At 42.1% G+C, this 27,823-nt stretch overlaps 1 protein-coding gene across 1 annotated transcript; it reads left to right on the top strand.

The window, feature by feature from the left end:
* Nucleotides 1-1,758: 1,758 nt before the first annotated feature.
* On the top strand, nt 1,759-27,823 carry DGAT2L6 (diacylglycerol O-acyltransferase 2 like 6). Its single transcript, XM_007097593.2, has 7 exons — nt 1,759-1,843; nt 20,619-20,729; nt 21,248-21,318; nt 21,680-21,884; nt 23,271-23,445; nt 27,038-27,249; nt 27,669-27,823. Exons 1-7 carry the CDS (start codon nt 1,759-1,761, stop codon nt 27,821-27,823), a joined length of 1,014 nt encoding a protein of 337 aa, XP_007097655.2.

Consider the following 27,823-nt stretch of genomic DNA (forward strand, 5'->3'; position numbering starts at 1 on the left):
CTTCTACATCTGTGCTTTCCCCTAGAAGACCGAGGCCCACCTAACAACTCTCTCCCTCCTCTTATGAAAATTCTGAGCGGACATGCTCCAATACATCTCACCCTGTATGTGGCCAAGTAGCCCCAATAAGCAAATTGAGAACCCCAGGAAGCCAGGGGAAGAAAAGAAAGAGGAATTAGACAAAATGGGGTGACATGCTTGGTGGCCATCTAGAGTACATTGGGGAATGAAATCACACCACCCCCACAACATACCAAAAATGTTCCCTAAGCTTAACTCTGCAAAATCTTAGTCAGTCTAATCAGGCAGGTGAAAACCAGAGTGGAGTTTAGGGAGGAAGACAGAATTCTGCTAATCTGCATGGAAAAGCCTAAGGAATCTATTTCCTTGCACTTGTTGGGTACTTGATACCATTTTTGTATTTGATTTTCCTAGCAGCCTTTTTGATTACATTCAAAATATTTTTTGAGCACCTTCTATATCCAAGGCCTTATGCTGACAATACTGGCCTTTTTGTTTAAGACACTTACCACAAATTCAAGTGCATAGACACTTTTATGGTTTTCTTTTGCTTAATGTCTGTCTCCCCCACTGGACTGTAAGGTCAATGAAGGCAGAAATCATGTCCATGTTCTTCCCCACTGAATTTTCAGTATCTACAGCAATGCCTGGCAAACAGTAGTCACTCCATAGATAGTTGCAGAAAAAAATTATAAATCCAGAGTTCTGGGACCTGGGAACAATCTTTAATTTTGTAAAGGCCAGTGTGTAGAAGTAAGCCTCTTAGCCTGAAACATAGTAGATATTCAATAGACATGAACTGAACGCAAAAAATAATAACAGGGAACACATAATGCTTACTGTGTGCCAGGTACTATGCTAAGCACTTTACACTCATTCACTCATCCCATCCTCATAAAAGCCCTATGAAGTAGGTACTACTATCATCCTTGTTTTACAGATGGGGAAACCGAGGCACAGGAGTTCACCAACTTGTAAGTGGCAGAGCTGATATTTGAACCCCAGCTATCTGGCTCTAAAATCTGTGCTCCTAACCACTACACTGCCTTCCAACAACGAATGCTCAAGCTGAGATCTAGAGAGATGGAGCAATTGGCAAAGGTGTCACGGGAATAACATGGTGGACTTCGGACTGGAACCCAAGATCTGTTCTCTGTACAGTGCCTCTCCCACTCTACCATGTGGTATCTGGCCGCTGATACCGAGCCCCTGTGAAATAGAGGCACAAGGAGGGATCTGAGAAGTTAAGATATCTGTGCAGAAAAAGGCCCAAGTTGACGAGGTGGCTCTCAGCAGAGGACAGGAGGAGCCAAAGAGCAGCCACTAGGGCAGAAACAAGTGGAGTCACCAGGTCTCCTTTCTTAAGCAGGGAAGTAGGTTGCTTTTCAGAGGTCTTATTTGGGGTCTAAGCCATTCTCTTTTCCTGCACTCATCTATCAGGGACCTCCCCACACACAGCAAGAACCACCCCTAAGCGATATCTGCCTTATTGCAATGAAGCACACAAGGAGAAGGGATATATATTAGGGAGATTAGATAGCATGATCTGAAACCTCATGTGTGTGTAGGAAGCCAGGGCGGGACAGAGAACAAGGAAGACTGGAGGAAAGGTTAGGTCAAGCCTAAAACCTTCAGCAGCTAAAGGGACTCAGTGATAAGAGATGAAAGCAAAGCACCTGTAAGCAGCACAGCTTTAGAAGTGCTGGCCTTCTGTTTGGGCTTCTTGCCACAATAGCCATGGTCTTCCTTTCCCGACTGGATCTTCACGAATGCCTCCAAACCCTGTCTGTTTTGCAGTGGCTCCCCGTCTACGTATTTTTAGGTAAGTGAACACCAGGGGTTGGAGAGCACATGAGAACAGGCCAAGAATGAGGGCAAGAATCCCCAGATGAGGAAGGCTCCAAAGAGATCATTTGGCTGGTTTCCCCCCCCCCCCACCCCTCCCGCCCTCTCTGAAAGGACTATTGCTTCTCACCCAGAAAGATGGATGCTGTTGAGCAAGAATGAAATCATTAGATTTCTAATGAAATCATCAGATTTCCCTCTTTCCAACTGAGGACATGAAGGCCATGAGTGAGCCTTTGGTTGTTCTGGTTTTAAAGATCACCACAGCCTTCCCAGGACTGCCCCCTCTTTTTTTTGTTAATTTCAAGATTTTATTTAAATTCCAGTTAGTTAACATATAGTGTAATATCACTTTCAGGAGTAGAATGTAGTGATTCATCACTTACAGCACTCAGTGCTCACCCCAACAAGTGCTCTCCTTAATGCCCATCACCCATTTTATGCATCCCCCTGTTCACCCCCTCTGAACTTGCCAAAAAGAGTCCTATTCAGGGTTGGGGGCAAAGGTGATGGTGGCTTGCAGAGTTGGTATTGCTAGGTAGGCATAACGTGATTTTCTAGTCTAAAACTATGGGGAGAAAATTCTGGAAAATCTGGGAGCTGCCCTAGTGACTCATTAAACAAACATTTTTTAAAAGTTTTTAAAACATTTATTTATTTATTTATTTTAAAACATATTATTTATTTTTGAGAGAGAGAGAGAGAGACAGTGCAAGTGGGGATGGGGCAGGGAGAGAAGGAGACACAGAATCTGAAGCAGGCTCCAGGCTCCAGGCTGTCAGCAGAGTCCAACGTGGGGCTCGAACCCACAAGCCGTGAGATCATGACCTGAGCCAAAGTTGGATGCTTAACCAACCGAGCCACCCAGGCACCCCAGACAGAACTTTTAAATTTTTTTTTTCAACGTTTTTTATTTATTTTTGGGACAGAGAGAGACAGAGCATGAACGGGGGAGGGGCAGAGAGAGAAGGAGACACAGAATCGGAAACAGGCTCCAGGTTCCGAGCCATCAGCCCAGAGCCTGACGCGGGGCTCGAACTCACGGACCGCGAGATCGTGACCTGGCTGAAGTCGGACGCTCAACCGACTGCGCCACCCAGGCGCCCCCAGACAGAACTTTAATAAAAGGCCAGTTGTGCAGTGGACTCAGAGCATGGCAATTATCAGTGCTGGGCAAATGGGTTGAGAGTGCTAAGCTTTTCCCAACCAGAATCTAGGACTTCATGGGCAACCAATTCCAGGGCCAAAGCTTGGAAACTGGATGGGGAGAAATGTCAGCCTGAAGGCAGCCAATTCCAATCTATGGGAGACTATATGTTCCCTTAGAGCAAAGGGTCTTAACCAAAGGCTTATGGACCTAGAATTTGGGGTAGGGGTGGACAACTTTGAATTCATATAGCAAAATTTACCTTTATTTTCACTAGCTTCGAATTAAAATAATGAATGTAAGCAACAAGCCACAGAAACATTAGCAGCACCAGTGAATTTGTCAGTAATAGACATCACAGATTTGCGTTTCATTTGCCAGTTGTTGCAGGCATCTCAAAATGTCATTTATGCTCACGACTACTTCAAAATGCCAGTGGTTATTGGAACTTCCGTTAGGTCTGGTTATTTGATGCATAAACCAAGAAGCCCATGTTACTATGGCACATTTTTGGTGATGCTTTGAGAACTGTGTTTTAATATGTTGCATTTCCTTTGTAAGTCTATATATTTTATTTTGTGCATTTATAATGTTATTCAGAGAAGGGGTCCATAGGCTTCACCAGACTGCCAAAGGAATCTGTGACTGCCATAGATGATGACTTATTGAGCCTTATTGAAATCAAATCATGCTGAGCACTTAGTTCATCAATGGCCTGACTCTAGCTGTATTAAGGGGGAAAAAAGCGATTTTTCTATAAACTTGCTTCTAGTCTTTCATATTTTCTGTTTTCCTTTGCGTTTATCTTAACGTCCTCAAACAGACCTTTTTGACAAGTTGCAGCCCTCAGTTAGGAAAGTGAGGGGGGCACAGGAATATCCTAAAAGTCTTGGTATTGCGGTGGCAGCCACCATTTCAAGTCTGGATCCTAGAAAGAGTGGGCAAGTCTGGGGACTAGAGAGCAGGGAAAAGAGGTCAAGAGAGGAAGAGGGGCGCCTAGGTGGCTCAGTCAGTTAAGCGTCCAACTTTGGCTCAGGTCATGATCTCACAACTCTGTGAGTTTGAGCCCCAAGTCTGGCTCTGTGCTGACAGCTCAGAGCCTGGAGCTGCTTTGGATTCTGCGTCTCCCTTTCTCTGCCCCTCCCCCCCCAAAGATAAACATTAAAATTTTTTTTAATAAAAGAGACAGGAAGAGGTAAGTTCTTCCCTTTGGGTGTGGGGTCTGTACTGCCCCAGAAACCCTTTGTGTGGTCTTCGAACACAAGTGCCCAGATTATTCTGACTCTTCTAGGGAGCACTCCTCAATAAAATGTTTTCATTTTTCTCCCAGAAAATGATTTGTTTTTAAGTATTTTCTTCTCTCTTCCTTTCCCCCTTTCAAAGGACACTGTGGACAGGGATAGGGTACAAGGCATATCCAACACTGAATATGTAAGGGCCCAGAAGTGAGGGTTAGCCTCCTAGTAATGCCCACTCCCCCCCCCCCATCTTACCAGCTTCCACTTCTTCTGGAAGAGCTGGAGGTGTGGGGTGGGGATGTTATGGACAAATGATGGCACCTACGTGTCTTAAGTGAAAACACTAATAATAAGTGTGAATGTTTTCTTTCACCTGCATTTTTAAAAGTTTTTTTAAATTGTGGTAAAATACATATAACATCAAACCAACCATTTTAACTATTTTTCAGTGTACATTTCAGCAGCATTAAGTACATTCAGTGTTGTGCAACTGTCACCACCATCCACCTCCAGAGCTCTCTTCCTGAAGTCTGTACCCATTGAACAAGAACTCACCATTGTCCCCTCCACACAGCCCCTGGCAACTACTCTTCTACTTTCTGTCTCTGTGAATTTGACTCCTCTGGGTACTTCATATAAGTGGAATCATACACTATTTGTCCTGTTGCGACTGGCTTATTTCACTTAACATAATATCTTCATGTTTCACCCACACTGTATCACATGACAACATTTCCTTCCTTGTTAAGGCTGAATAATATTCTATTGTGTGAATATTGTAAATAATGCTTCTGTGAACATGAGTGTTCAAATATATCTCTGTGATCCTGTTTGCAATTCTTTTGGATATATTCCCAGAAGTGGAATTGCTGGATCACATGTAAATTCCACTTTAAATTTTTTTGAGGAACAGCTACACTGTTTTCCACAGCACCTGCACCCATATTACCCATATCTAAACTGCACCAACAGTGCACAAGGTTCCAATTTCTCCACGTTCTCTCCAACAGTTCTTTATTTTCTGGGGATTTTTAATAGGAGCCATCCTAAAGAATGTGAGGTGATATCTCATTGTGGGATTTTGATTGCATTTCCCTAACAATTAGTGATGTTAAGCATCTTTTCATATGCTTGTTGGCCATTTGTCTTGACTTCTTCTATTTTTTTTCTTTCTAAAAAATGTTTATTCATTTTGAGAGAGAAAGAGAGCAAGCACGAGCAGGGAGGGGTATAGAGAGAATCTCAAGCAGGCTCAGCGCCACCAGCATGGAGCCCGACACCAGGCCCGGTCCTACAAAGTGTGAGATCATGACCTGAGTGGAAACCAAGAGTCAGATGCTTAGCCGACAGAGCCAACCAGGTGCCTCTATCTTGTCTTGTTTTACATTGATTATTTTTATCATTCCATTTGCCTTCCTCTACTAGGTTAGATGTTATACATCCTGTTTCTATCATTTTAGTGATTGTGCTAGAAATACAACATGAATCCTGGGTCTTGGAGCATCTGTAACAGTGTAAGATGTCCCCAGAGGTGCCTAAGACATTCAAATCTGTTCAATAGTTATAGAGCAAATACCCATTACAAGGTGGTGACGGTCCTTGTCGAAACTACCATAGATCAAATATAAACTCCTTACTATCTAGCAACAAAGATAAAGCAATCATTAGTTCCACCATTGTACACAGTTTATGCATCAGTGCTAGACACACACAGAAGTCACTACGATGTAAGACAGACTGTAGTAAGTGAAAGAAATAGTCACAACAAAGTGATATTAGGGTTTCAGGGAAAAATTATCACACCAAGTTGAGGGGATCAGGAAAAGCAGGAAATAGAAACAGTGAAACATGATGAACAGGACATGGGTTCTCGAGTTTGTCAAACTTGGATAACAATTAGCTGTGTGACTTCCAACAAGTATTCGGACCGCTTTAAGCCTCAGTATCCCCATCCTCTTAGCTTGGTATACAGTAAATGCTCCATATAGAATAGCTTCCATCCTCCCTTCCTTTCTTCCTTTCTTCCTTCCTAAATTCCTTCCTTCCTTAATTTCCTTCTTAATTTTTTCATGCACTGGCTTTCTTTCATTCCTCTCTCTTGCTCAGAGCCTCCCTCAGCACCTCTCCACTTTCCTGAATAATGTTTAGAATCATGGCTGATTACTGAGCATCCCTGAAAGTAATGGGAGAGGAAATAGGGGGAAAGAGGAGAAAAAGGAGAGGAACAAGAAGGAGGGAAGAAGGGAGAAGAGAGGAATGAAAAGACAGTTTGGGGGAGGTGTAAAATACAAATATTCGTGACCCTTAGAATTAGGCAATGGCCCTGAGAGGCCCTCTGAGGGCCAGCTTCCATTGGAGGATGGCTCTCTGTCTCTTCTGGGCATGTGTCACCATCTATCTAAACTGTTGCAATATCCGCTTTCCTGGCTCTCTACCCTCTAGTCTTCACCCTCTCCAATCTATTCCACTGCTTGCTCCCAGTAGAGTCTTTTGAAAACATCTTTAATTACAGTCCTCTCCTGCTCAAAAATAGTCAGTGATTTCCCACTGCCTACTCAGTGACGTACAAATGTGTTAGCCTGGGCATTCAAGGCCCTCCTCCACTCTCTGGCTCTAACCTTTAACCGGCTCATCCCCCCACTCTTCCCTTATAAGAAGCTTGTGTTCCAAGCAGTCTATTCATAGAACAAACATAAAGGGTACTCTCCCACTCCTTCACCTATGCTCTGACTATTCCCTCCACTGGAAAGATCTGATCCCTCTCCCTGGACTAATAATCATGGACAACCTGTCCTTTGAAATATTGCTCAATTCACATCTTCTCTGCAACATTTTCTAGCCAACCCAAGACCATATCACCTCTGAAAGTCCAAAGTACTTTGTAAAAATAGGTTAGGTAGCAGCCCTTGTATCCTTTGCTCCCTCTACTCAATAAGCCCCATGAGAATAGGAGCCATATCTTGTCATAGTTATATTTCTCACAAGACCAGGCCTGACACTAAATTGACACTAAATTCTAAATTCTCCCTCAGTAGAGACCATTAAGTCCATCTCTTTTTCTTTTTCCTCTCTTTCACCTGATCACCTCTGATCACCCCCGACGTTTTTTAGGTCTGCCTTCTTTCTCTGGTTTCTGATACTACATAAAATAGAACATAGTCTTAGTAATCAGATAGGCCAGGTCTGCCACCTGTTGCTACTGGACCTTGTGCAAGTAAGTCAATGTTATTTCTTCTTAAAGTTTATCTATCTAATTTTGAGGGGGGGGGCAGAGAGAGAGGGAGAGAGAGAATGCTAAGCAGGCTCTGCACTCTCAGTGCAGAACCTGATGCAGGGTTTGACTTCACAAGCTGTGAGATGATGACCTGAGCCAAAATCAAGAGTTGGACACTTAATTGACTGAGCCACCCAGGTGCCTCCATCAATATTATTTTTTATGTGATCTTCACAAGTAATCCATTCACCCTCCACCATTGTAGAAACAGAGTATAGTATCTGCCTCTAAAGACCATTCTGAAGATCAAAGAGCCAAAAAATCCTCAATAGATGTTCATTTTCTTTCTTTCTGTTATAGAAATTGACATTACTTCAAGTCCAACCACTCCAACTCATAAGACACTGCCAACCTTGCCATTTAATCAACAGAGGAAAGCCAACCACTTCTGAGACAAGCACCCTACGTTCTGATTTCATTGCACCTTCAGGAAGAATAATGAGTAACTAGATCCTAGAAAATTAGGTAAATAGAGACTTTAATACGTTCCTAGCATTCCCAGATCCTTCAAGGCATTATTCATTCACCCCCTACATCTGATCAACTGCCAAACTCTGAAAATTCTACCTCCATAGTATCTTTCAAATTGGTTTGAGAGATAGTAACCTACTTCGTGTTCCCATTGTCTCTCATCTAAACTACTGCATCTTGGGGCACCTGAATGGCTCAGTCAGTCGAGTGTCTGACTCTTGATTTCAGCTCAGGTCATGATCTCAGTTCATGGGATTGAGTCCCACACTGGGCTCTGTGCTGACAGCACAGAGCCTGCTTTGGATTCTCTCTCTCCCTCTCTCTGCCCCTTTCCTGCTCTCTCTCTCTCTCTCTCTCTCTCTCAAATATAAATAAATAAACACTTTAAAAATATATTACTGCATCTCTTAATTGGTGCCTACAGTTTCTCTTGCTACTACAGTTGTCTCAAATTATCTTCCTGATACACAGATATGATCATGATCATGCTGTTCCTCTGCTTGATAACCTTCACTGGCTTCATATTTCCTCTAGCATGAAGCCTAATCTCCCCAGCTTCCTTCTCAGTTCCATCTCCTATTCCATGTCTTCCCGGTCTCCCTGTACTTTTTCAGGTTATGGTGTTATGGGCCTTGGGCTCCTCCATCTACAGATCTTTGTTCAAGTTCTTCCTCATGCATGGAAGGCCCTTCCTCCACTAATCTCTCTGTCAGAATCCTACTCTTTCTCCAAAATTCAATTTAAATCTTACCCTCCACAAGAAGCCTTTCCAGGTTCCCCAGCAGTAAGGAATGGTCTTCTGCTTGGGTTCACATAAAATAACATTTGACTATATAGTCTTACCCTCTGGAATCTATCCACTATTTATGGTATCAATTTTCTCCACTAGACTGTCAGTTCCTGGAAGGCATGAACTTTCTTTCCTACAGGTATCAATATGAGCTAACACACACAAAGTGTCTAAAATAGTTCTTGGCACATAGTAAAGACTCTACAAATGCTACCTACTTTTTTCCTAAAGCTTGGAACTTTTTATTCCCCCAAAGTTTGACCACTCCGAGCATCACATTTGTTCATATATAAAATGGGGATAATAAAATTATCTACTTGTCAGGGTTATGAGAGAATTAAATGAGATAATGTACATTAAGTCCTGAACGAGTGCTTATTAATAATAAGTGCTGAGGGTGCCTCAGTGGCTCAGTTAAGCATCTGACTCTTTATTTCAGCTCAGATCATGATCTCACAGTTCATGAGTTTGAACCCCACATTGGGCTCTGTGCTGACAGCATGGAGCCTCCTTGGGATTGTCTCTCTTCCTCTCTCTCTATCCCTCCCCTGCTCTCTCTCTCTCTCCCTCTATCTCTCTCTCTCTAAATAAATAAATAAATAAACTTAAAAGTTTATAAAACAAAAGAAGCTTAGTGTCTAATAGGGAGAGGGCTAGACTTGTGAGGTACTAACTACATAAGCACCAGAGTGAAACAGGGTCAAATAGAAGCATAAGTAATGTGCTGTGGGTGTGTGGAGGAGGGAAACCTTCATTCTGAGCAGAGAATCACCAAAAGTATCATCAAGGGGGTATCATTTGAGCAAATCCTTGAAGGCTGAAAGAACTTTGATAGGCAGAAAGTTGAAGAGAGGGTAGTCAGAATAAAGGAACAGCACCACCAAAGGTATAGAGTTGGGAATGGGGAGTACACTAAGGTGGTTGGGCCCCTGTTTCCCATATTTCAGCCATTCACATCCCACCTTCTCGTTTTTTCTACAGTTGAGTACCACCTATGCTATTATGACTTAACATTTTTTTCCAAATTGACTCATTGCTGTTACCTAAATTAGTGTATTATAACAGATATTTTAGATCACTACCATAAATTCACTTTTTATTCACTATATATTAAAATGATTTACCATCCATACACCACCTCAGATCATCTAGTGTACCTACAGTGATATAAGGACAATGCTTTGAGAAATACTGGGCTAGAGCATAAGCAGTATGAGTGCAGGTAGTGAGAGATGAGGTGAGGAAGGTGTTTGGGGCTAGTCCACGGAGGGACTACATGTTTACACTTTTTTTCTGTTGCAGTGGGAAAATATTGAAGGTTTCAGAGGCAAACAACATTATGACTGTGCTTTAAAAAGCAATCTGGCAATAACATGGAAAATGGACCAGAGGGGAAGGGACACGCAGGCAAAAAGAACAGACTCACGATTGCAGTCCAAACCCGAGGAGATCAAGCCTTCAACCATAGCAGTAGCAATGGGGATACAGGCAGGAGAATGAATGGGAAAGAGAAAGAAGTCGAAGATAGTGCCAAAAAATTGAAACTGTGACATTTATCTTGAGGCCTAAAAGATAAATAGGAACTATCCAGGAAAGAGCTGAGGAAAGGTTCTTCCAGGTAAAAGGGACAAAATGCACAGAGGCCCAGAGGCTAGAGAGCAGAATGAATTGAAGGAACTGACGGAACAGTATGGTGGAGTGCAGAGGACAAGGGGGTGGCCCGGGACTCCACCACAGAGTGCCTTTGAAGCCCAGATTACAAGACTGGACTTCACCCTAAGAGTCATAGGAAGCCATGTTAGATGTTGAATTATTAAATTACCATTTGCTCCCCAATGTTCTTATATTTACACCATTTGGTGAAGAAACTGTCTTTTTCCCATTGTATATTATTGACTCTTTTGCCATAAGTTAATTGATCATATATGTGTGGGTTTATTTCTGGGCTCTTTATACTATTCCATTGATCTATGTTTTTTTTTAAATGTTTATTTGTTTTTGAGAGAGAGAGAGACAGAGTGTGAGCAGGGGAGGGGTAGAGAGAGAAGGAGACACAGAATCTGAAGCAGGCTCCAGGATCTGAGCTGTCAGCACAGAGCCTGACATGGGGCTCAAACCCCCCAACAACAAGATCGTGATATGAGCTGAAGTTGGACACTCAACCTACTGAGCCACCCAGGTGCCCCTGATCTATATGTTTTATGCCAATACAATACTGTCTTGATTACTATAGCTTTGTAGTATAGTCTGAAATCAGGAGTATGATACCTCCAGCTTTATTCTACTTTCTCAAGATTGTTTTGGCTAGTCAAGATTTTTGGAAGTTCCACACAAATTTTAGAATTATTCTAATTCTGTGAAAAATGTCATTGGGATTTTGATAGAGATTGCATTGAATTTGTAGATTGCTTAAGGTGGTATGGACATTTTAACAATGTTAATTCTTCAAATCCATGAGCACAGACCATCTTTCCATATATTTGTGTCTTCTTCAATTTCCTTTATCAATGTCTTGTAGTTTTCAGTGTACAGGTCTTTCACCTCCTTGGGTAAATTTATTCCCAGGTATTTTTTTATGCAGTTGTAAATAGGATTGTTTTCTTACACTCTCTTTGTGATGGTTTGTTGTTAGTGTATAAAAATGCAGCAGATTTCTGTATATTGATTTTGTGTCCTGCAACTTTACTGAATTCATTTATTAGTTCTAACAGTTTTTTTGTGGTCTTTAGGATTTTCTCTATATAGTATCATGTGATCTACAAATAGTGAGTATTTTACTTCCTTTCTGATTTGTATCCCTTTTATTTCTTTCTTTCTTTTTTTTTTTTTTTTGGTCTAATTGCTGTGATTAGGACTTCCAATATCATGTTGAATAAAAGTGGTGAGAATGGGCATCTTTGTCTTGTTCCTAATCTTAGCAGAAAAACCTTCAGCTTTTCACTGATGAGTATGATGTTAGCTGTGGGTTTGTCATATATGGTCTTTATTATATTGAGGTACATTCCCTCATGAGTTTTTATCATAAATGGATATTGAATTTTGTCAGGTGCTTTTTCTGCATCTATTGAGATAATAATGTTATTTCTATCCTTCATTTTTATTAATGTGGTGTATCATGTTGTTTGATTAGTGGATGCTGAACCATCCTTGCATCTCTGAAATAAATCCCACTTGATCATAGTATATGATCCTTTTAAATGTGTTACTGAATTCAATTTACTAATATTTTATTGAGGATTTTTGTGTTTTGTTCACTAGGGATATTGGCCTATAATTTTTTTCCTTTTTCTTTTTTTCTTTTTTCGTGTGTGTGTGTGTGTGTGTGTGTGTGTGTGTGTTGTTGTTCTTGTCTGGTTTGGGTATCAGGTTACTTCTGGCCTCATGAAATGAGTTTGGAAGTGTTCCCTCCTTTTCAGTTTTTTGGAAGAGTTTGAGAAGAGTAGGTATTAAATCTTTTGTGAATGTTTGGTAGAATTTACCAGTGAAGCCATCTGATCCTGGACTTTTGTTTGTTGAGAGATTTTTAATTACCAGTCAGTCTAGTTCTTCATGATTCAATCTTAGAAGATTGTATGCTTCTAGGAATTTATCCACTTCTTCTAGGTTTCCAATTTGTTGGCATAATTGTTTTTTTTTTAATTTTTTTAATGTTTATATATTTTTGAGAGAGAAAGAGACAGAACATAAGTGGGGGAGGGGCAGAGAAAGAGGGACACACAGAATGTGAAGCAGGCTCCAGGCTCCAAGCTGTCAGCACAGAGCCTGATGCAGGGCTTGAACCCACGAACTGTGAGATCATGACCTGAGCCGAAGTCAGACGCTCAACCAACTGAGCCACCCAGGTGCCCCTGTGGCATAATAATTGTTAATAGTCTCTTGTGATCTTTTGTATCTCTATATCAGTTAAAGTGCTCCTCTTGCATTTCTATTTTTATTTGAGCCCTCTCTTTTTTCTTGATGAGTCTGGCTAAAGATTTGTCAATTTTGCTTATCTCTTCAAAGAACAAAGTCCTAGTCTGGGGTGCCTGGGTGGCTCAGTTGGTTAAGTGGCTGACTTTGGCTTAGGTTATGACCTCACAGCTCATGAGTTCAAGCCCCACATTGGGCTCTGTGCTGACAGCCTGGAGCCTGCTAACAACTCAGAGCCTGGTTCAGATTCTGTGTCTTCCTCTCTCTCTGCCCCTCCCTTGCTCGTGCTCTCTCTCTCTCTCTGTCAAAAATAAATAAACATTTTTAAAAAAAGAACAAGCTCTTAGTTTTATTGATCTTTTCTGTTGTCTTTTTACTCTTTGTTTCGTTTATTTCTGCTCTGATATTTACTGTTTCCTTCCTTCTATTCACTTTGAGCTTTATTTGTTCTTTTTCTAGATCCAGTAGATGTAGCGTTAGGTTGTTTGACATTTTTCTTGTTACTTGAGGTAACCGTGTATTGCTATAAAGTTCCCTCTTAAAACTGCTTTTGCTTCTTCCCACAATTTTTGGACTACTGTATTTCTATTTTCATTTGTCTCCAGGTATTTTTAATTTTCTCCTTTGATTTCTTCATTGACCCATTGGTTGTTCAGTAGCATGTTGTTTAGCTTCTACATACTGGGATGCTTCCAGTTTTCTTCTTGTAGTTGATTTCTAGTTTCATAGTATTGTGATTGGAGGAAAATGCTTGATATCTCAATCTTTTTAAATTTACTGAGACTTGTTTTGTGGCCTAATATGATTTATCCTGGAGAATGTTTCATGTGCACTTGAAAAGAAAGTGTATTATGCTACTTGGGGAAGAAATATTCTGTATATATCTATTAAGTCCATGTGGTCTCATGTGTCATTAAGGCTGATGTTTCCTTATTGCTTTTCTGTCTGGATAGTCTATCCATGATGTTAGTGAGGTATTAAACTCCCCTACTATTACTTTATTGCTTGCTGTCAATTTCTGCCTTTAGGTCTGTTAATATTTGTTTTACATATTTATGTGCTTCTACGTTGGGTGTGTAAATATTTACAAGTATTATATCCTCTTGTTAGATTGACCCCTTTATCAGTAAGTAATGTCCTTCTTTGTCTTTGTTTGCAGTCTTTGTTTTGAGGGTTCTTTTTTGACATTTTATTTTATGTTTATTAAAGTACAATTGACATACAATGTTACATTAGTTTCAGGTGTGCAACATAGTTATTCAGCAACTTTATAGTTATGCTATATTCACAAGTGTAGCTACCATCTGTCACCATACACACTATTACAATACCATTTACTATTCTCCCTATGCTGTACCTTTCATTCCCATGACTTACTCATTCCATGATTTAAAGCTTGTGCTTCCCATTCCCCTTCACATTTTGCCCAACCCCCTTCATAGCCATCAGTTTGTTCTCTATATTTATGGGTATGTTTCTGCTTTGCAGTTTTCTTTTTTCATTTTGTTTTGAGCAATCCTAAAAACTGTATTTTTACTCCCCCCATGTTCTTTTTTTTAAAGTAAACTCTACCCCCAACAGTGGTGTCTCCCTGCCCATGTTCCCTGGGGCTGCCTCTGGATGTGAGGCAAACCTGAACCTGCCCCTCAGGCTGAAACTTGAGGACAAGAAAATAAAACTTTTTCACATGAAGACTGGGGGATTTGTTTCAGTCTGTTGTTTGTGCAGTGCCCTGTGGGTGGTAGCCTGCCAAAGACTATCTCTCCAATTATTTTGGGCTCATGGGGCCCAGAAATGCAATTCCCCCTGGCCACCCACACCAGGTGCTCAGGGGGTGTCCTTTGTGTGGGCTGCATGTGCTTGCTGACTCAGTGGGCCACAACTGTGAACATGAGAGTGGGGCACTTGGCCAGCCCAGCTGCAGTGGGGTAGGCTACACCTGCAGTTCAAGGGGGGGGGGGGTGGCACTCCCAGTGGAGCTAGCAGGCTAGAGGTAGGGTTTGTAAAAGTCACCTGCTAGTGCCAACCAACAAAGCAGAAGAACTCAAAAATGACACCCACCAGTGCCTCCATCCTTGGAAAGCATCCCAACAAGTTTCTGCTTCTTCAGCAGATGATTTAAGATCAACAAATGAGTGTCCTTATCAGATAAAGGGTTAGTATCCAAAATCTACAAAGAATTTATCAAACTCAACACCCAAAAAACAAATAATCCAGTGAAGAAATGGGCAAAAGACATGAATAGACACATCTCCAAAGAAGACATCCAGATGGCCAACCAACACATTAAAAAATGCTCCACATCACTCATCATCAGGGAAATACAAATCAAAACCACAATGAGATACCACCTCACACCTGTCAGAATGGCTAACATTAACAACTCAGGCAACAACAGATGTTGGCAAGGATGCAGAGAAAGAGCATCTCTTTTGCATTGTTGGTGGGAATTCAAGCTGGTGCAGCCACTCTGGAAAACAGTATAGAGGTTTCTCAAAAAGCTAAAAATAGAACTACCCTACGACCCAGCAATTGCACTACTAGGCATTTATCCAAGGGATACAGGTGTGCTATTTCGAAGGGACACATGCACCCCCATGTTTATAGCAGCACTATCAACAATAGCCAAAGTATGGAAAGAGCCCAAATGTCCATCGATGGATGAATGGATAAAGAAGATGTGGTATACATATATAATGGAGTATTACTTGGCAATCAGAAAGAATGAAATCTTGCCATTTGCAACTACATGGATGGAACTGGAGGGTATTATGCTAAGTGAAATTAGTCAATCAGAGAAAGACAAAAATCATATGACTTCACTCATATGAGGACTTTAAGAGACAAAACAGATGAACGTAAGGGAAGGGAAACAAAAATAATATAAAAACAGGGAAGGGGACAAAACAGAAGAGACTCATAAATATGGAGAACAAACTGAGGGTTACTGGAGGGGTTGTGGGAGGGGGGATGGGCTAAATGGGTAAGGGGCATTAAAGAATTTACTCCTGAAATCATTGCTTCACTATATACTAATTTGGATGTAAATCTTAAAAAATAAAAAAATAAAGTTAAATCATAAAACAAAAACAAAAACAAATGAGTGTCCTCAAAATATGGTCCAGGCTCTGTTCAAACTGTTGCTTTTGTGCTGGATCCCAGGGCAAGAGGGTCTGTACATAAGCCCTTTCAAGAGTGAATGAATCCTCCATTTCCTATGGCCCTATGGTTCTCCTGAAAGTAAACCCCATTGATTTTTAACACCAGATGCTGTGCGGTCTCATCTCTCTGGTGCAGTTCCCCAGGGTTGGGAGGCCTGAAATGGGGCACAAACCCCTCAGTCCTTAGGGATGAGCTCCAGATTTTGACACCCCTTCCAATTGTGGGTCACTGTTCCTGAGGTGGGGGTTTCTTGCTAGACTGTGTCTCCACCTCTCCTACCTATCTCAATGTGTCCCTTTTATTCTTTGTCATGGAGTCTCTGTTCAGCTAGGCTTCAGGCCCTTTTCAGAGGGAATTGTTCTTTCTGTAGCTGTAGAGATACTGTGTTCATGGGGGAAGGTGAGTTCAAGATCTCTCTATTGAACCCTCCTGTGGCCAGTTGATCTTTAACAAAGACTCAAAAGCAATTCAGTGGAAGAAGGGTAGTGTTTTAAACAAATGATGCTGGAACAATTGGATATCCATATGTAGTAAATGAACCTTGATCAAAATCTCGCATCTTAGGGGCACTTCAGTGGCTCAGTCAGTTAAGTGTCCGACTTCAGCTCAGGTCATGATCTTGCGATTCGTGGGTTCAAGCCTCTCTCGGGCTCTCCGCTGACAACTCAGAGCGTGGAGCTTGCTTCAGATTCTGTGTCTCCCTCTCTCTCTGCCCCTACCCCGCTCACACTCTCTCTCTCTCTCTCTCTCTCTCTCTCTCTGTCTCTCAGAAATGAATAAATATTAAAAAAAAATTTATGGCACAAAAACAGACACATAGACCAATGGAATAGAATAGAAACCCCAGAACTAGACCCACAAACGCATGGCCAACTAATCTTTGACAAAGCAGGAAAGAACATCCAATGGAAAAAAAGACAGTCTCTTTAACAAATGGTGCTGGGAGAACTGGACAGCAACATGCAGAAGGTTGAAACTAGACCACTTTCTCACACCATTCACAAAAATAAACTCAAAATGGATACAGGACCTGAATGTGAGACAGGAAACCATCAAAACCCTAGAGGAGAAAGCAGGAAAAGACCTCTCTGACCTCAGCCGTAGCAATTTCTTACTTGACACATCCTCAAAGACAAGGGAATTAAAAGCAAAAATGAACTACTGGGACCTTATGAAGATAAAAAGCTTCTGCACAGCAAAGGAAACAACCAACAAAACTAAAAGGCAACCAACATAATGGGAAAAGATATTTGCAAAAGACATATCAGACAAAGGGCTAGTATCCAAAATCTCTAAAGAGCTCACTAAACTCCACACCCGAAAAACAAATAATCCAGTGAAGAAATGGGCAGAAAACATGAATAGACACTTCTCTAAAGAAGACATCCGGATGGCCAACAGGCACATGAAAAGATGCTCAACGTCGCTCCTTATCAGGGAAATACAAATCAAAACCACACTCAGATATCACCTCACGCCAGTCAGAGTGGCCAAAATGAACAAATCAGGAGACTATAGATGCTGGAGAGGATGTGGAGAAACGGGAACCCTCTTGCACTGTTGGTGGGAATGCAAATTGGTGCAGCCACTCTGGAAAACAGTGTGGAGGTCCCTCAGAAAATGAAAAATAGACCTACCCTATGACCCAGCAATAGCACTGCTAGGAATTTACCCAAGGGATACAGGAGTATTGATGCATAGGGGCACTTGTACCCCAATGTTTATAGCAGCACTCTCAACAATAGCCAAATTATGGAAAGAGCCTAAATGTCCATCAACTGATGAATGGATAAAGAAATTGTGGTTTGTATACACAATGGAGTACTACAGGGCAATGAGAAAGAACGAAATATGGCCTTTTGTAGCAACGTGGATGGAACTGGAGAGTGTGATGCTAAGTGAGATAAGCCATACAGAGAAAGACAGATACCATATGTTTTCACTCTTATGGGGATCCTGAGAAACTTAACAGAAACCCATGGGGGAGGGGAAGGAAAAAAAAAGAGGTTAGAGTGGGAGAGAGCCAAAGCATAAGAGACTGTTAAAAACTGAGAACAATCTGAGGGTTGATGGGGGGTGGGAGGGAGGGAAGGGTGGGTGATGGGTATTGAGGAGGGCACCTTTTGGGATGAGCACTGGGTGTTGTATGGAAACCAATTTGACAATAAATTTCATATATTGAAAAAAAATAAAATAAAAAAAATTTAAACCTCACATCTTACTAAAAAAATAACTCAAAGTGGATCAGAGACATAAATGTAAAACACAAAACTGTAAAACGTTTAGTAAAAAACTTACAAAGAAGCCTTCATTAAAAATAAGAAAAAGAAAACCTTCATGACATGAGGTGAGGTAAAAAGTTCTTAGATTTTACATCAAAAGCACAATCTGGAAAGGCGGGAAATGGTACATTTGTCTTCATCAAAATTAAAAGCTTTTGCCTTAAGAAAGAGCCTGTTTAGACAATGAAAAGATAAAGCAGACCGGGAGAAAATGTTTGCAAATCACATATCCAACAAAGAACTTGTATCCAGAATATATAAAGGACTCTTCTTAAAACTCACCACTAAAAACAAAGCAAAACAAAACAAAAAAACTCAATTGAAAAATGGACTAAAGTGAAATGAACAGACACCTCACCGAAGAGGATATACAGAAGGCAGATGGAAGCATCATTAAGTATTTGGGAAATGCAAATTAGAATTATGATGAGATACCACACTACACATCTATTAGAATGGCTTGGCCATCTTCAATACAAACTAAATTAGGAGCCTACCTTATGTGAACCTCTTCCTTGATAATCCACACTACGACTTCTCCCTTCAACACAGACAAGATATTGGAAGCATCTCCTGGTGTCAAGGCCATAATATCTAAGGGAGGGTCACGTATACATACACACCAATGGTTGTTCTCCATCATTCTTGCCTCAAATACCTTTGCTTTCTGTCACAGAACTCCTTGGTCCATGAGTTTTAGCTCTTCCATGTTTGGCCTCTGTTTCTCTTATGTCTTTAAATCCCACTTCTGTGAGTGATGCCAATGACATTCGTACAGGCCAGGTCTGGCAGGCTTCTCCTCAAAGGACGTTTATGGTCTCCTGAGGTGCCACACCTGCAGTTCAAATAGATTCCACAAGGAGGATGGTGTTTATCAAGGTATGGCTCTTGTTTAGACTACCGTTAGGACTTGTGAATAACTGAAAGAGATCAGATATAAGGTACACAATCCATCCATGCTTTTTAAATAACATCACATTTAAATAGCACAAATCTGGGGCGCCTGGGTGGCTCAGTCGGTTGAGCGGCCGACTTCACCCAGGTCATGATCTCGCGGTCCGTGAGTTCGGGCCCGCATCGGGCTCTGTGCTGACAGCTCAGAGCCTGAAGCCTGTTTCAGATTCTGTGTCTCCCTCTCTCTGACCCTCCCCCGTTCATGCTTTGTCTCTCTCTGTCTCAAAAATAAATAAACGTTAAAAAAAATTTAAAAAAAATAGCACAAATCTGACAAAACACTAACATTTAAGTTTACGTATTATTGAAAAGAGAAAACACTTATTTTATCTTCTAGCCAGTCTATAGATATTTGTTAAACACCTACTGTGTGCAGGGCACTGTTCTAAATACTGGTGATGCAAACTAAATCTATTTGAAGCAAGATATAAGAGAAATTATACACTCAGACTACCTTTAATTAATGATTCTTGCTGAGTTTTCCTCTGGAGCTTACCTAGCAAATTTACTCTCATCTTTTATGAGGATCAGGGGTAGTAGGACATTTATAGATGGCAAGCTTCCTATAAAATTTCTCCCACCACTATTTCCTATTTAATTGGCATGCTTATAAAAACTATCTCAGCCAGCTCTTGCAAAGAGGATTCAGCCTATCACTAAGATTTCTTCTACTCCATAACATGATCTTTAAAGAAAGGCCTGTTCTATCTTTTTTCCTATTATTTTCATCTATGTCCAAAATTCAAGAGACAAACCCACTTCTAAGTAATTTTTGAGTTTCTTTCCATTCTCTGGAAATTTTATCTCTTGTGATGTGGTTACCTGGTCAAAGAAGTCATTCCCTTAGCTGGGTCTTTTTTCATTAACAATATGTGTACTTAGCCCCTCTTTTTCATGACTGCAGATTTTAAAATGGGAATTCCCACTGCTGTGAGATGCATCATGTTTACATTTCATAGCCTGTTGTGGCCCTTTGCTAACAGAGATAATATTTCCCTTTCTGAACTTCTGAAACATTTTGAATAAGACAAAATTGAACCTAGTAAAGCAGTCTCTAATACATGTTTTCTTCTCAGCATCAAACAGCCTGTGTACTGCAGACAGCCCCTTCTCCTCTGGTATGTGCTGGTTTAGCTGTCCCACAAAGAAAGGAGGGTTAAACTTTTAGAAAGGAATTCCTGAAGTCCCAGAATGGGGATTTCAGCCACTGGTGCAAGTGCTGCTCTTGGGAAACCACTTGCCAAGAAGGGCTGCTGTCCTTTGACCCCAGCTGAGGGCCTGCTCTGAGAATGTCATGGTTATGCATTTTTCTCAGTTAAGATCTCAGCCATCAAAAGGACCCAGATCCAAGGACTCAGAGGTCAGCCTGGACTACAGCAGAGTGGGGAGGGCTTGTGAGGGAAGTGGGAAAGAAGGGTCTCACACCAGCCTTGACCTGCTCCTTCAGTAGAGAGCAGAGATGGTAGTTAGAATTATATTAAACTTGAAGGAACCTGAAGGGCATAAACCCTTTGTGTCCCCTCAGGAGCAATTCCTATTATTCTTATACCCTACTTTCTGATGTTCACTAAATTCTGGATCTTGTCTGTGCTCGCCTTAACCTGGCTCGCCTATGATTGGAATACTCACAGTCAAGGTAAGAATGGTGGTACGTGTCTGTGCCAAGGATGGAACCACAGGGAGAAGGAAATGGATGGAGAGAGTGGAAGAGGCATAGGGAGAAGGGGTGCAAAGAAGAAAGATGGGGAAAGGGTAAGGAAATGAGATAGGAAGGTGGACAGCAGGAAAAATTAAAAGAAGTAAATACGGGTAGAGGGAAGGAGAGGGAGAGAGGGGAGCAAATCTCAGCAAGGAACAGAGATCTCTCCCAGGCTTCCTAAGAAGAATTAAGAGGTTTCAGGGAAGGTGCCCCCAGCCTTGGGATATCTTCCCATCACCTTCTTGGCTGGCTCCTGGAGAGCACAAACCTCCTATATCTTCTTGGGGGTTGGATTCAGGGACAGTACCTACAGCTCTGTGTTCTAGAAATATGGAAGTATGAAAATGGGAACTCCTCTGTGACCTGAGGACTGTAGAAAGAACCCTCCACCTCTGGGATAGGTAGAGGGATTGGCAATATCTCACCTGCTCTTTCCTTCCCTTCTGTATCCACAGGTGGTAGGCGTTCAGCTTGGGTACGAAATTGGACCCTCTGGAAGTATTTTCAAAATTATTTCCCAATAAAGGTAACCACCCTTCCTCTGAGTGCCCTTGGTTTCTGTTGCCTGGACTCACCTTTCCCACTTAGCTCCATGTTTTCAAACGCTTTAGTGGCCAGCAGTGAAGGTCAAGGCCCAGAGGGCATAATGCAGAGTAGGCCCCCAAGATGGATGGGCAGGTGGGAAGATGGATAGATAGCAGCCTTTCTTCACAGTGGCAAATCCTCTGAGCATCATAACCCCTGGCAATCCTATGACAATGATTACATCCCAATGAACAGGGATTTGAGGCTCCCCAAGGAAAATGGGCTATGTGCTAGTATATGGGTCCACATGTCCTCTCTTCCTTCTTCTTATCCACTTCTCTGAGTTAATTTCCCTCTAACAGCTGGTGAAGACTCATGACATCTCTCCGGAACAAAACTATATCATTGCCAATCACCCCCATGGCATTGTCTCTTATGGTGTGTTCATCAACTTTGCTACTGAGGCCACTGGCTTTTCTCGGATTTTCCCAGGCATCACCCCTTCAGTAGGGACCTTGGAAGGGATCTTCTGGATCCCAATTGTGCGAGAATATGTGATGTCAATGGGTGAGTATAAGAAATCATTCCATTCTCTGACTTACCTCAGGGCTCTGGCCCCAGTAAGCCCTAACAGTCCACATCTCACATCCTGCTAGAAGAGAACTTAGTAGAAAGTGAGTCCAGAACACACTAAGCCAATAAAAAGAATATGTGGCTAAGCATCAGGTTCTGTCCAAGATCTGGGAGGCAGGGTTTGGTTAGGCAGTAGGATAAGTTACAGGCATTTATAAGAGTTGCCAGGAATCCTTTCAGAGGAGGAAGCAGAAGACTGGATCTCAGGATTAAAGCAAAAGTGGAAAGCAAAAGGCAAAAGCCAAATATGAAACCCAAATGTAGGAAAAATCAGACATGAATGGGGCAGCTCAGATGAACTTTGCTAGATTCTTTCTGGGATGTCACTTGGCTTATTTTGGCCATTTGTATAGCAGCTCTCAAAATCTCTTAAAGACATTTTAAAGTCTCTCATACTAGCTTGTACCCTCCTTGCCCATGATCTTCATTTCCTGGGAACCCCTTCAAACTTGCATAAGATGTCAAAGAATAAAGGATAGGCATACATCAGAATCCAAGACAACTTCCCCATGCCAGGCTTTAAGCCAGGGTACTGTGACAAATGTCCTTCTCTCTGGATGAATATTCCACTTCTGGACACCAGAAAACAACTGAAGCCAAACATTAAAAAGATACATTTATCTGGAGAGGTTAGGTGGGACCACTGAGTCCCAGAGGATGGTTCTGCTCCCCTCTGAGTTTGGCATGAACCAAATGATTAAGGCTTGGGGGCAACTTCTGCCATCTCAAGAGAGAATAAAAAGTAATCCCAGAGTAAAGATGAAAAGCAGAAGTGAGGAAAGACTCCATGACTGTTGTCGAACAGCAGGGTGTTACCCTCATTCCATAGTTCGTCTACATTTCAGTTTGGTTTGTACAGGCTCCTGGATCTGCATACTCTACAGAAACCCAAGCCAATGGCTCCCAGTTGGCAGGTTGCTCTAGGGAGAAAGCAGGTTTGTGGTGGCTAGTCCTGATCACCCCTGAGGGAGAAAACTCTGGAGAGTCTCCAGACCTGTAAGATTGGGGAGAGTCAAAGATGGCTATGGTTTATGGGTAGAAAGGGAAGGGATGGGCTTAAATACTATTGAGCTAAGAGGAAGCAGGCAGAGGAACTCAAGTTATCCCCAACTGTAGTAGTACAGAACCTCCAATGCCAGAAGCTGACCCTAAGGACTAACCTCAGGCTACGGCTAACCCAGGATGTGGAGGTAAAAGACAGAAAAGTGGAAACAATATTCAGGAAACAGAACTGTCTCCAGCAGGAAGAGCCCAGAGGAACCCCTCACCCCAATCTCAGGCACCAAGTTTGTTATGCTACTTGATTCTTTGGTTTCACAGGTGTGTGCCCAGTGAGTGAGTTGGCCTTGAAGTATTTGCTGACCCAAAAAGGCTCAGGAAATGCTGTGGTTATTGTGGTTGGTGGAGCTGCTGAAGCCCTCTTGTGCCGACCAGGAGCCTCTACCATCTACCTTAAAGAACGTAAAGGTTTTGTGAAGTTGGCACTGAAGACAGGGTGGGTCCCCAGGTTCTGTACCCTATTGTCAGGGTGCCATAGGTACTCTGTAGCACCTCTCCAGAATGGTTCCCTCCCTTGGAATTGTTAAAGGGGGCTCCCTCTTTAGTCTGATTGCTTCCCTCTGCACCTTCACACTGTGTCTTAATGGTGTTTGGGCCTCCAGATACATTTGTAGGCATTTCTTTTACTTGAAGTTGGAGAAAGAACAGTAGGAAAAGACCTTTACCTCCTTCCCATTAGCCTAGTTGGCTGTAGGTCTGGGGAAGTGGAGCTTCACTCTATATCAACCCATTAACTGAGAGGCCCAGAGAACCTACCCAGGGCAAGGAAGGCACTAGGCTTGGTGTTGTGGGGGTTGCAAAAATACAGAAGATATGGTTGTTGCCCCCAAACAGCATATAATTTGGTTTCAGGAATAGGATGCATTCCTTCAGCAGTCATCTAATGCTTACTGTGTGTCAGGCATAGTACTAGGCATTGAGGGTATAAAAATAAATAAGACCTTGTTCTTGCCTTTAAGAAACTGACAGTCCAGTGGGAACAACAGACATGCACACATATAACTATACAGGAGCCAACCACTTATCATCTCAACTACAACCCCCTCCCTGATTTAAACTAGCATCATCTCTGCCCTAGATTATTACATAGTCTCCTAACTGCTCTACCTGCTTCTTTTCCTCTCTCCCCTACATCCAAGAGAATATTCTCAACTGTAGCTAAAATGATTACATTAAATGTGAGGTTATGTCACTACTCCAAATGTTCCAATGGCTCCCATTTCACTCTGAGCAAAAGCCAAAATCTTTACAAGGGCCTGCAGAATTCTAATCTGGTCCTTAGCCAGTCCTCATCACCCCCTGGTCTCACCCTTGCTTACTCTGTCAGAGCTACACTGGGCTCCTTGCTATACTTCAAACAAGCTACATGCTCCTGCCTTAGGACCTTTGCTCTAGCTGTCCCCTCTGCCTGGAACATTATTCCTCCAAATAATTGTTTGATTGCTTTACCTCCTCCAGGTATTTGCTCAAATGTTGCTTCTCAATAAGGTCTATCTTGACCATCTTGCTCTACTTTTTCTGGTTGTGTTTATCATCCTCTTATATATCACTGATTTTATTTATTTATATATCTGTTTTTTGTTTATTTGTTATTGTTTACTGTCTGTCTTCCCTCAAGAAAAAAATATAAGCTCCATGAGGACAAAATTGTTTTTATTTTATTTTATTTCCCCCCCCCAGGGGAATTCTTTTTTTTTCTGATTTTATTTTTTTTATTTTTTTTCTTCAATATATGAAATTTATTGTCAAATTGGTTTCCATACAACACCCAGTGCTCATCCCAAAAGGTGCCCTCCTCAATACCCATCACCCACCCTTCCCTCCCTCCCACCCCCCATCAACCCTCAGATTGTTCTCAGTTTTTAACAGTCTCTTATGCTTTGGCTCTCTCCCACTCTAACCTCTTTTTTTTTTCCTTCTCCTCCCCCATGGTCTTCTGTTCAGTTTCTCAGGATCCACATAAGAGTGAAAACATATGGTATCTGTCTTTCTCTGTATGGCTTATCTCACTTAGCATCACACTCTCCAGTTCCATCCACGTTGCTACAAAGGGCCATATTTCATTCTTTCTCATTGCCACATAGTACTCCATTGTATATATAAACCACAATTTCTTTATCCATTCATCAGTTGATGGACATTTAGGCTCTTTCCATAATTTGGCTATTGTTGAGAGTGCTGCTATAAACATTGGGGTACAAGTGCCCCTATGCATCAATACTCCTGTATCCCTTGGGTAAATTCCTAGCAGTGCTACTGCTGGGTCATAGGGTAGGTCTATTTTTCATTTTCTGAGGGACCTCCACACTGTTTTCCAGAGTGGCTGCACCAATTTGCATTCCCACCAACAGTGCAAGAGGGTTCCCGTTTCTCCACATCCTCACCAGCATCTATAGTCTCCTGATTTGTTCATTTTGGCCACTCTGACTGGCGTGAGGTGATATCTGAGTGTGGTTTTGATTTGTATTTCCCTGATAAGGAGCGACGTTGAGCATCTTTTCATGTGCCTGTTGGCCATCCGGATGTCTTCTTTAGAGAAGTGTCTATTCATGTTTTCTGCCCATTTCTTCACTGGGTTATTTGTTTTCCGGGTGTGGAGTTTGGTGAGCTCTTTATAGATTTTGGATACTAGCCCTTTGTCCGATATGTCATTTGCAAATATCTTTTCCCATTCCGTTGGTTGCCTTTTAGTTTTGTTGGTTTTTCCTTTTCTGTGCAGAAGCTTTTTATCTTCATAAGGTCCCAGTAGTTCATTTTTGCTGACAAAAATTGTTTTAATCCATTTTGTTCACTGATGTGTCCCTATGGCTCAAAACAGTGCTGACACATAGAAAAAACTCAGTAGATGTGCTATAATGGAGATATATACAAAGTGCTATGGTAGCAATAATAAATGAAAAAATTTTCACTCCCAATGTAGAAGTTTCATAAGTGGGTGACATCTGAATTGTGAGCTAAAATAGTAGGAGTTGCCAATCAGACAAAATGGGAGAAAGAACTCAGTTGACCTACAATGTATCAGGCACTATGTGAGGCCCTAGATATTCAAAGATGAACGACACAGTTCCCACCTTTGATCAGCTTAAAAGACAACTAGGGAGGAAGACAGGTAAGGAGATGACTGGAATAACTGAGTTAGAATAGTGTTAGTGTGGAGAAAGAGCAGTAGATGAAGGGTACCTAATCTACACTGTGGAGGAGGGAACTGGAGGTAGTCAAAAAGGTTTCTTTAAGAGATTGAAATTGGAGCTGAGCATTGAAGGGCACAGTAGAATTAACTATGTGAAGACATAGGAAGCATTTCTGGCAGAGGGAGCAGAATGTACAAAGCAGCATAGACAAGCAGCAACTTGGCACATTTAGAATGGCTAAGCAGGAGCGCCTGGGTGGCGCAGTCGGTTAAGCGTCCGACTTCAGCCAGGTCACGATCTCCCGGTCCGTGAGTTCGAGCCCCGCGTCAGGCTCTGGGCTGATGGTTCGGAGCCTGGAGCCTGTTTCCGATTCTGTGTCTCCCTCTCTCTCTCCCCCTCCCCCGTTCATGCTCTGTCTCTCTCTGTCCCAAAAATAAATTAAAAACGTTGGAAAAAAATTAAAAAAAAAAAAAGAATGGCTAAGCAGATTGCAAGGAAGTGGTGGGGAGAGAGGAAGCTTGCCAGGTAGGCAGGGCTGGAGCACAAAAGCCATGGTAAGCAGCATGATACAAAGTGAGGATCTCTGGAAGAGTTTTAAAGAGAGAAATGACATGTCCAGATATGCAGTTTAGGAAGATCACTCTGGATCCTGGGTGCAGTGAAGGCAGTTAGATTGTCTAAAATTTGCTTCTTCCTATCAGGGGACAAGATGCAGCAACTCCCCACAAAGGGTTCATTTAGAAGGGTGGAGCATGGCAAGAATGAGACATGAAGATGTTTGGGTGCTTGGGTTCTTGTCCTATAATGGGATGTTTGGAAAGTCTTCCCACCTTGGAGAGGGTTTTGCTGGGGGGAAGCTGCCTGGGAGAGTTAATACTTATGCTCCTTTCTTTGCAGAGCGTACCTTGTCCCTTCCTATTCCTTTGGAGAGAATGAGGTTCACAATCAAGAGACCTTCCCTGAGGGCACATGGATAAGGTTCTTCCAAAAAACCTTCCAGGACACATTCAAAAAAATCCTGGGACTAAATTTCTGTACCTTCCATGGCCGGGGCCTCACTCGAGAATCCTGGGGCTTCCTTCCTTTCAATCTGCCCATTACCACTGTTGGTAAGCTTTCCAATACCTCTGGACCACTCTGGTCGTTTATTCCCACCACCCAGGTCATCCATCAAGTCCAGGAGACCCAGCACACAGCTGGGATGGGCACTGGGAATTCCAGTAGGTATGGTTGAGGGCAGGGTGGGCAGGACAACTAAACAGATAAGAGTTGTTGCCATTCAGTAGCTGCCAAGAGAGCATCATTATTCACATGCATTCCTTCAACACTCTTCTGAGCTTACTCTCAGCATGCATGAGATTAGATATTTGGAGAATATGGGATGGGATGGGGTTAGAGCAGAGGGAAAGAACAGAGGAAAAGGAGGAGACACAGATACTGAGTTTCAGTATGTAGATCCCTCTGAGGGATGGGTAATTTGAGTTGAGGAAGGGAGGCTCAGATGCTTGTCTCTTCTCCTTCTCCATAGTTGGGGAGCCCCTGCCAATCCCTAGGATTAAGAAGCCAAACAAGAAGATAGTGGACAAGTACCATGCACTCTACATCAGTGCCCTGCGCAAGCTGTTTGACCAGCACAAAGTTCAGTATGGCTTTCCTGAGGCCCAGGAGCTGACAATCATATAA

Source organism: Panthera tigris, chromosome X, assembly GCF_018350195.1.
Source record: "Panthera tigris isolate Pti1 chromosome X, P.tigris_Pti1_mat1.1, whole genome shotgun sequence".
NCBI classification, from domain to species: Eukaryota; Metazoa; Chordata; class Mammalia; order Carnivora; family Felidae; genus Panthera; species Panthera tigris.

Bases quoted from the DNA above. Each gene is read 5' to 3' on its own strand.
- DGAT2L6 (XM_007097593.2), top strand. From the start codon at position 1,759: ATGGTCTTCCTTTCCCGACTGGATCTTCACGAATGCCTCCAAACCCTG. The intron at 21,885-23,270 runs GTGAGTATAAGA...TTGGTTTCACAG, and splicing joins AGAATATGTGATGTCAATGG to GTGTGTGCCCAGTGAGTGAG. The intron at 23,446-27,037 runs GTGGGTCCCCAG...CTTTCTTTGCAG, and splicing joins AAGTTGGCACTGAAGACAGG to AGCGTACCTTGTCCCTTCCT.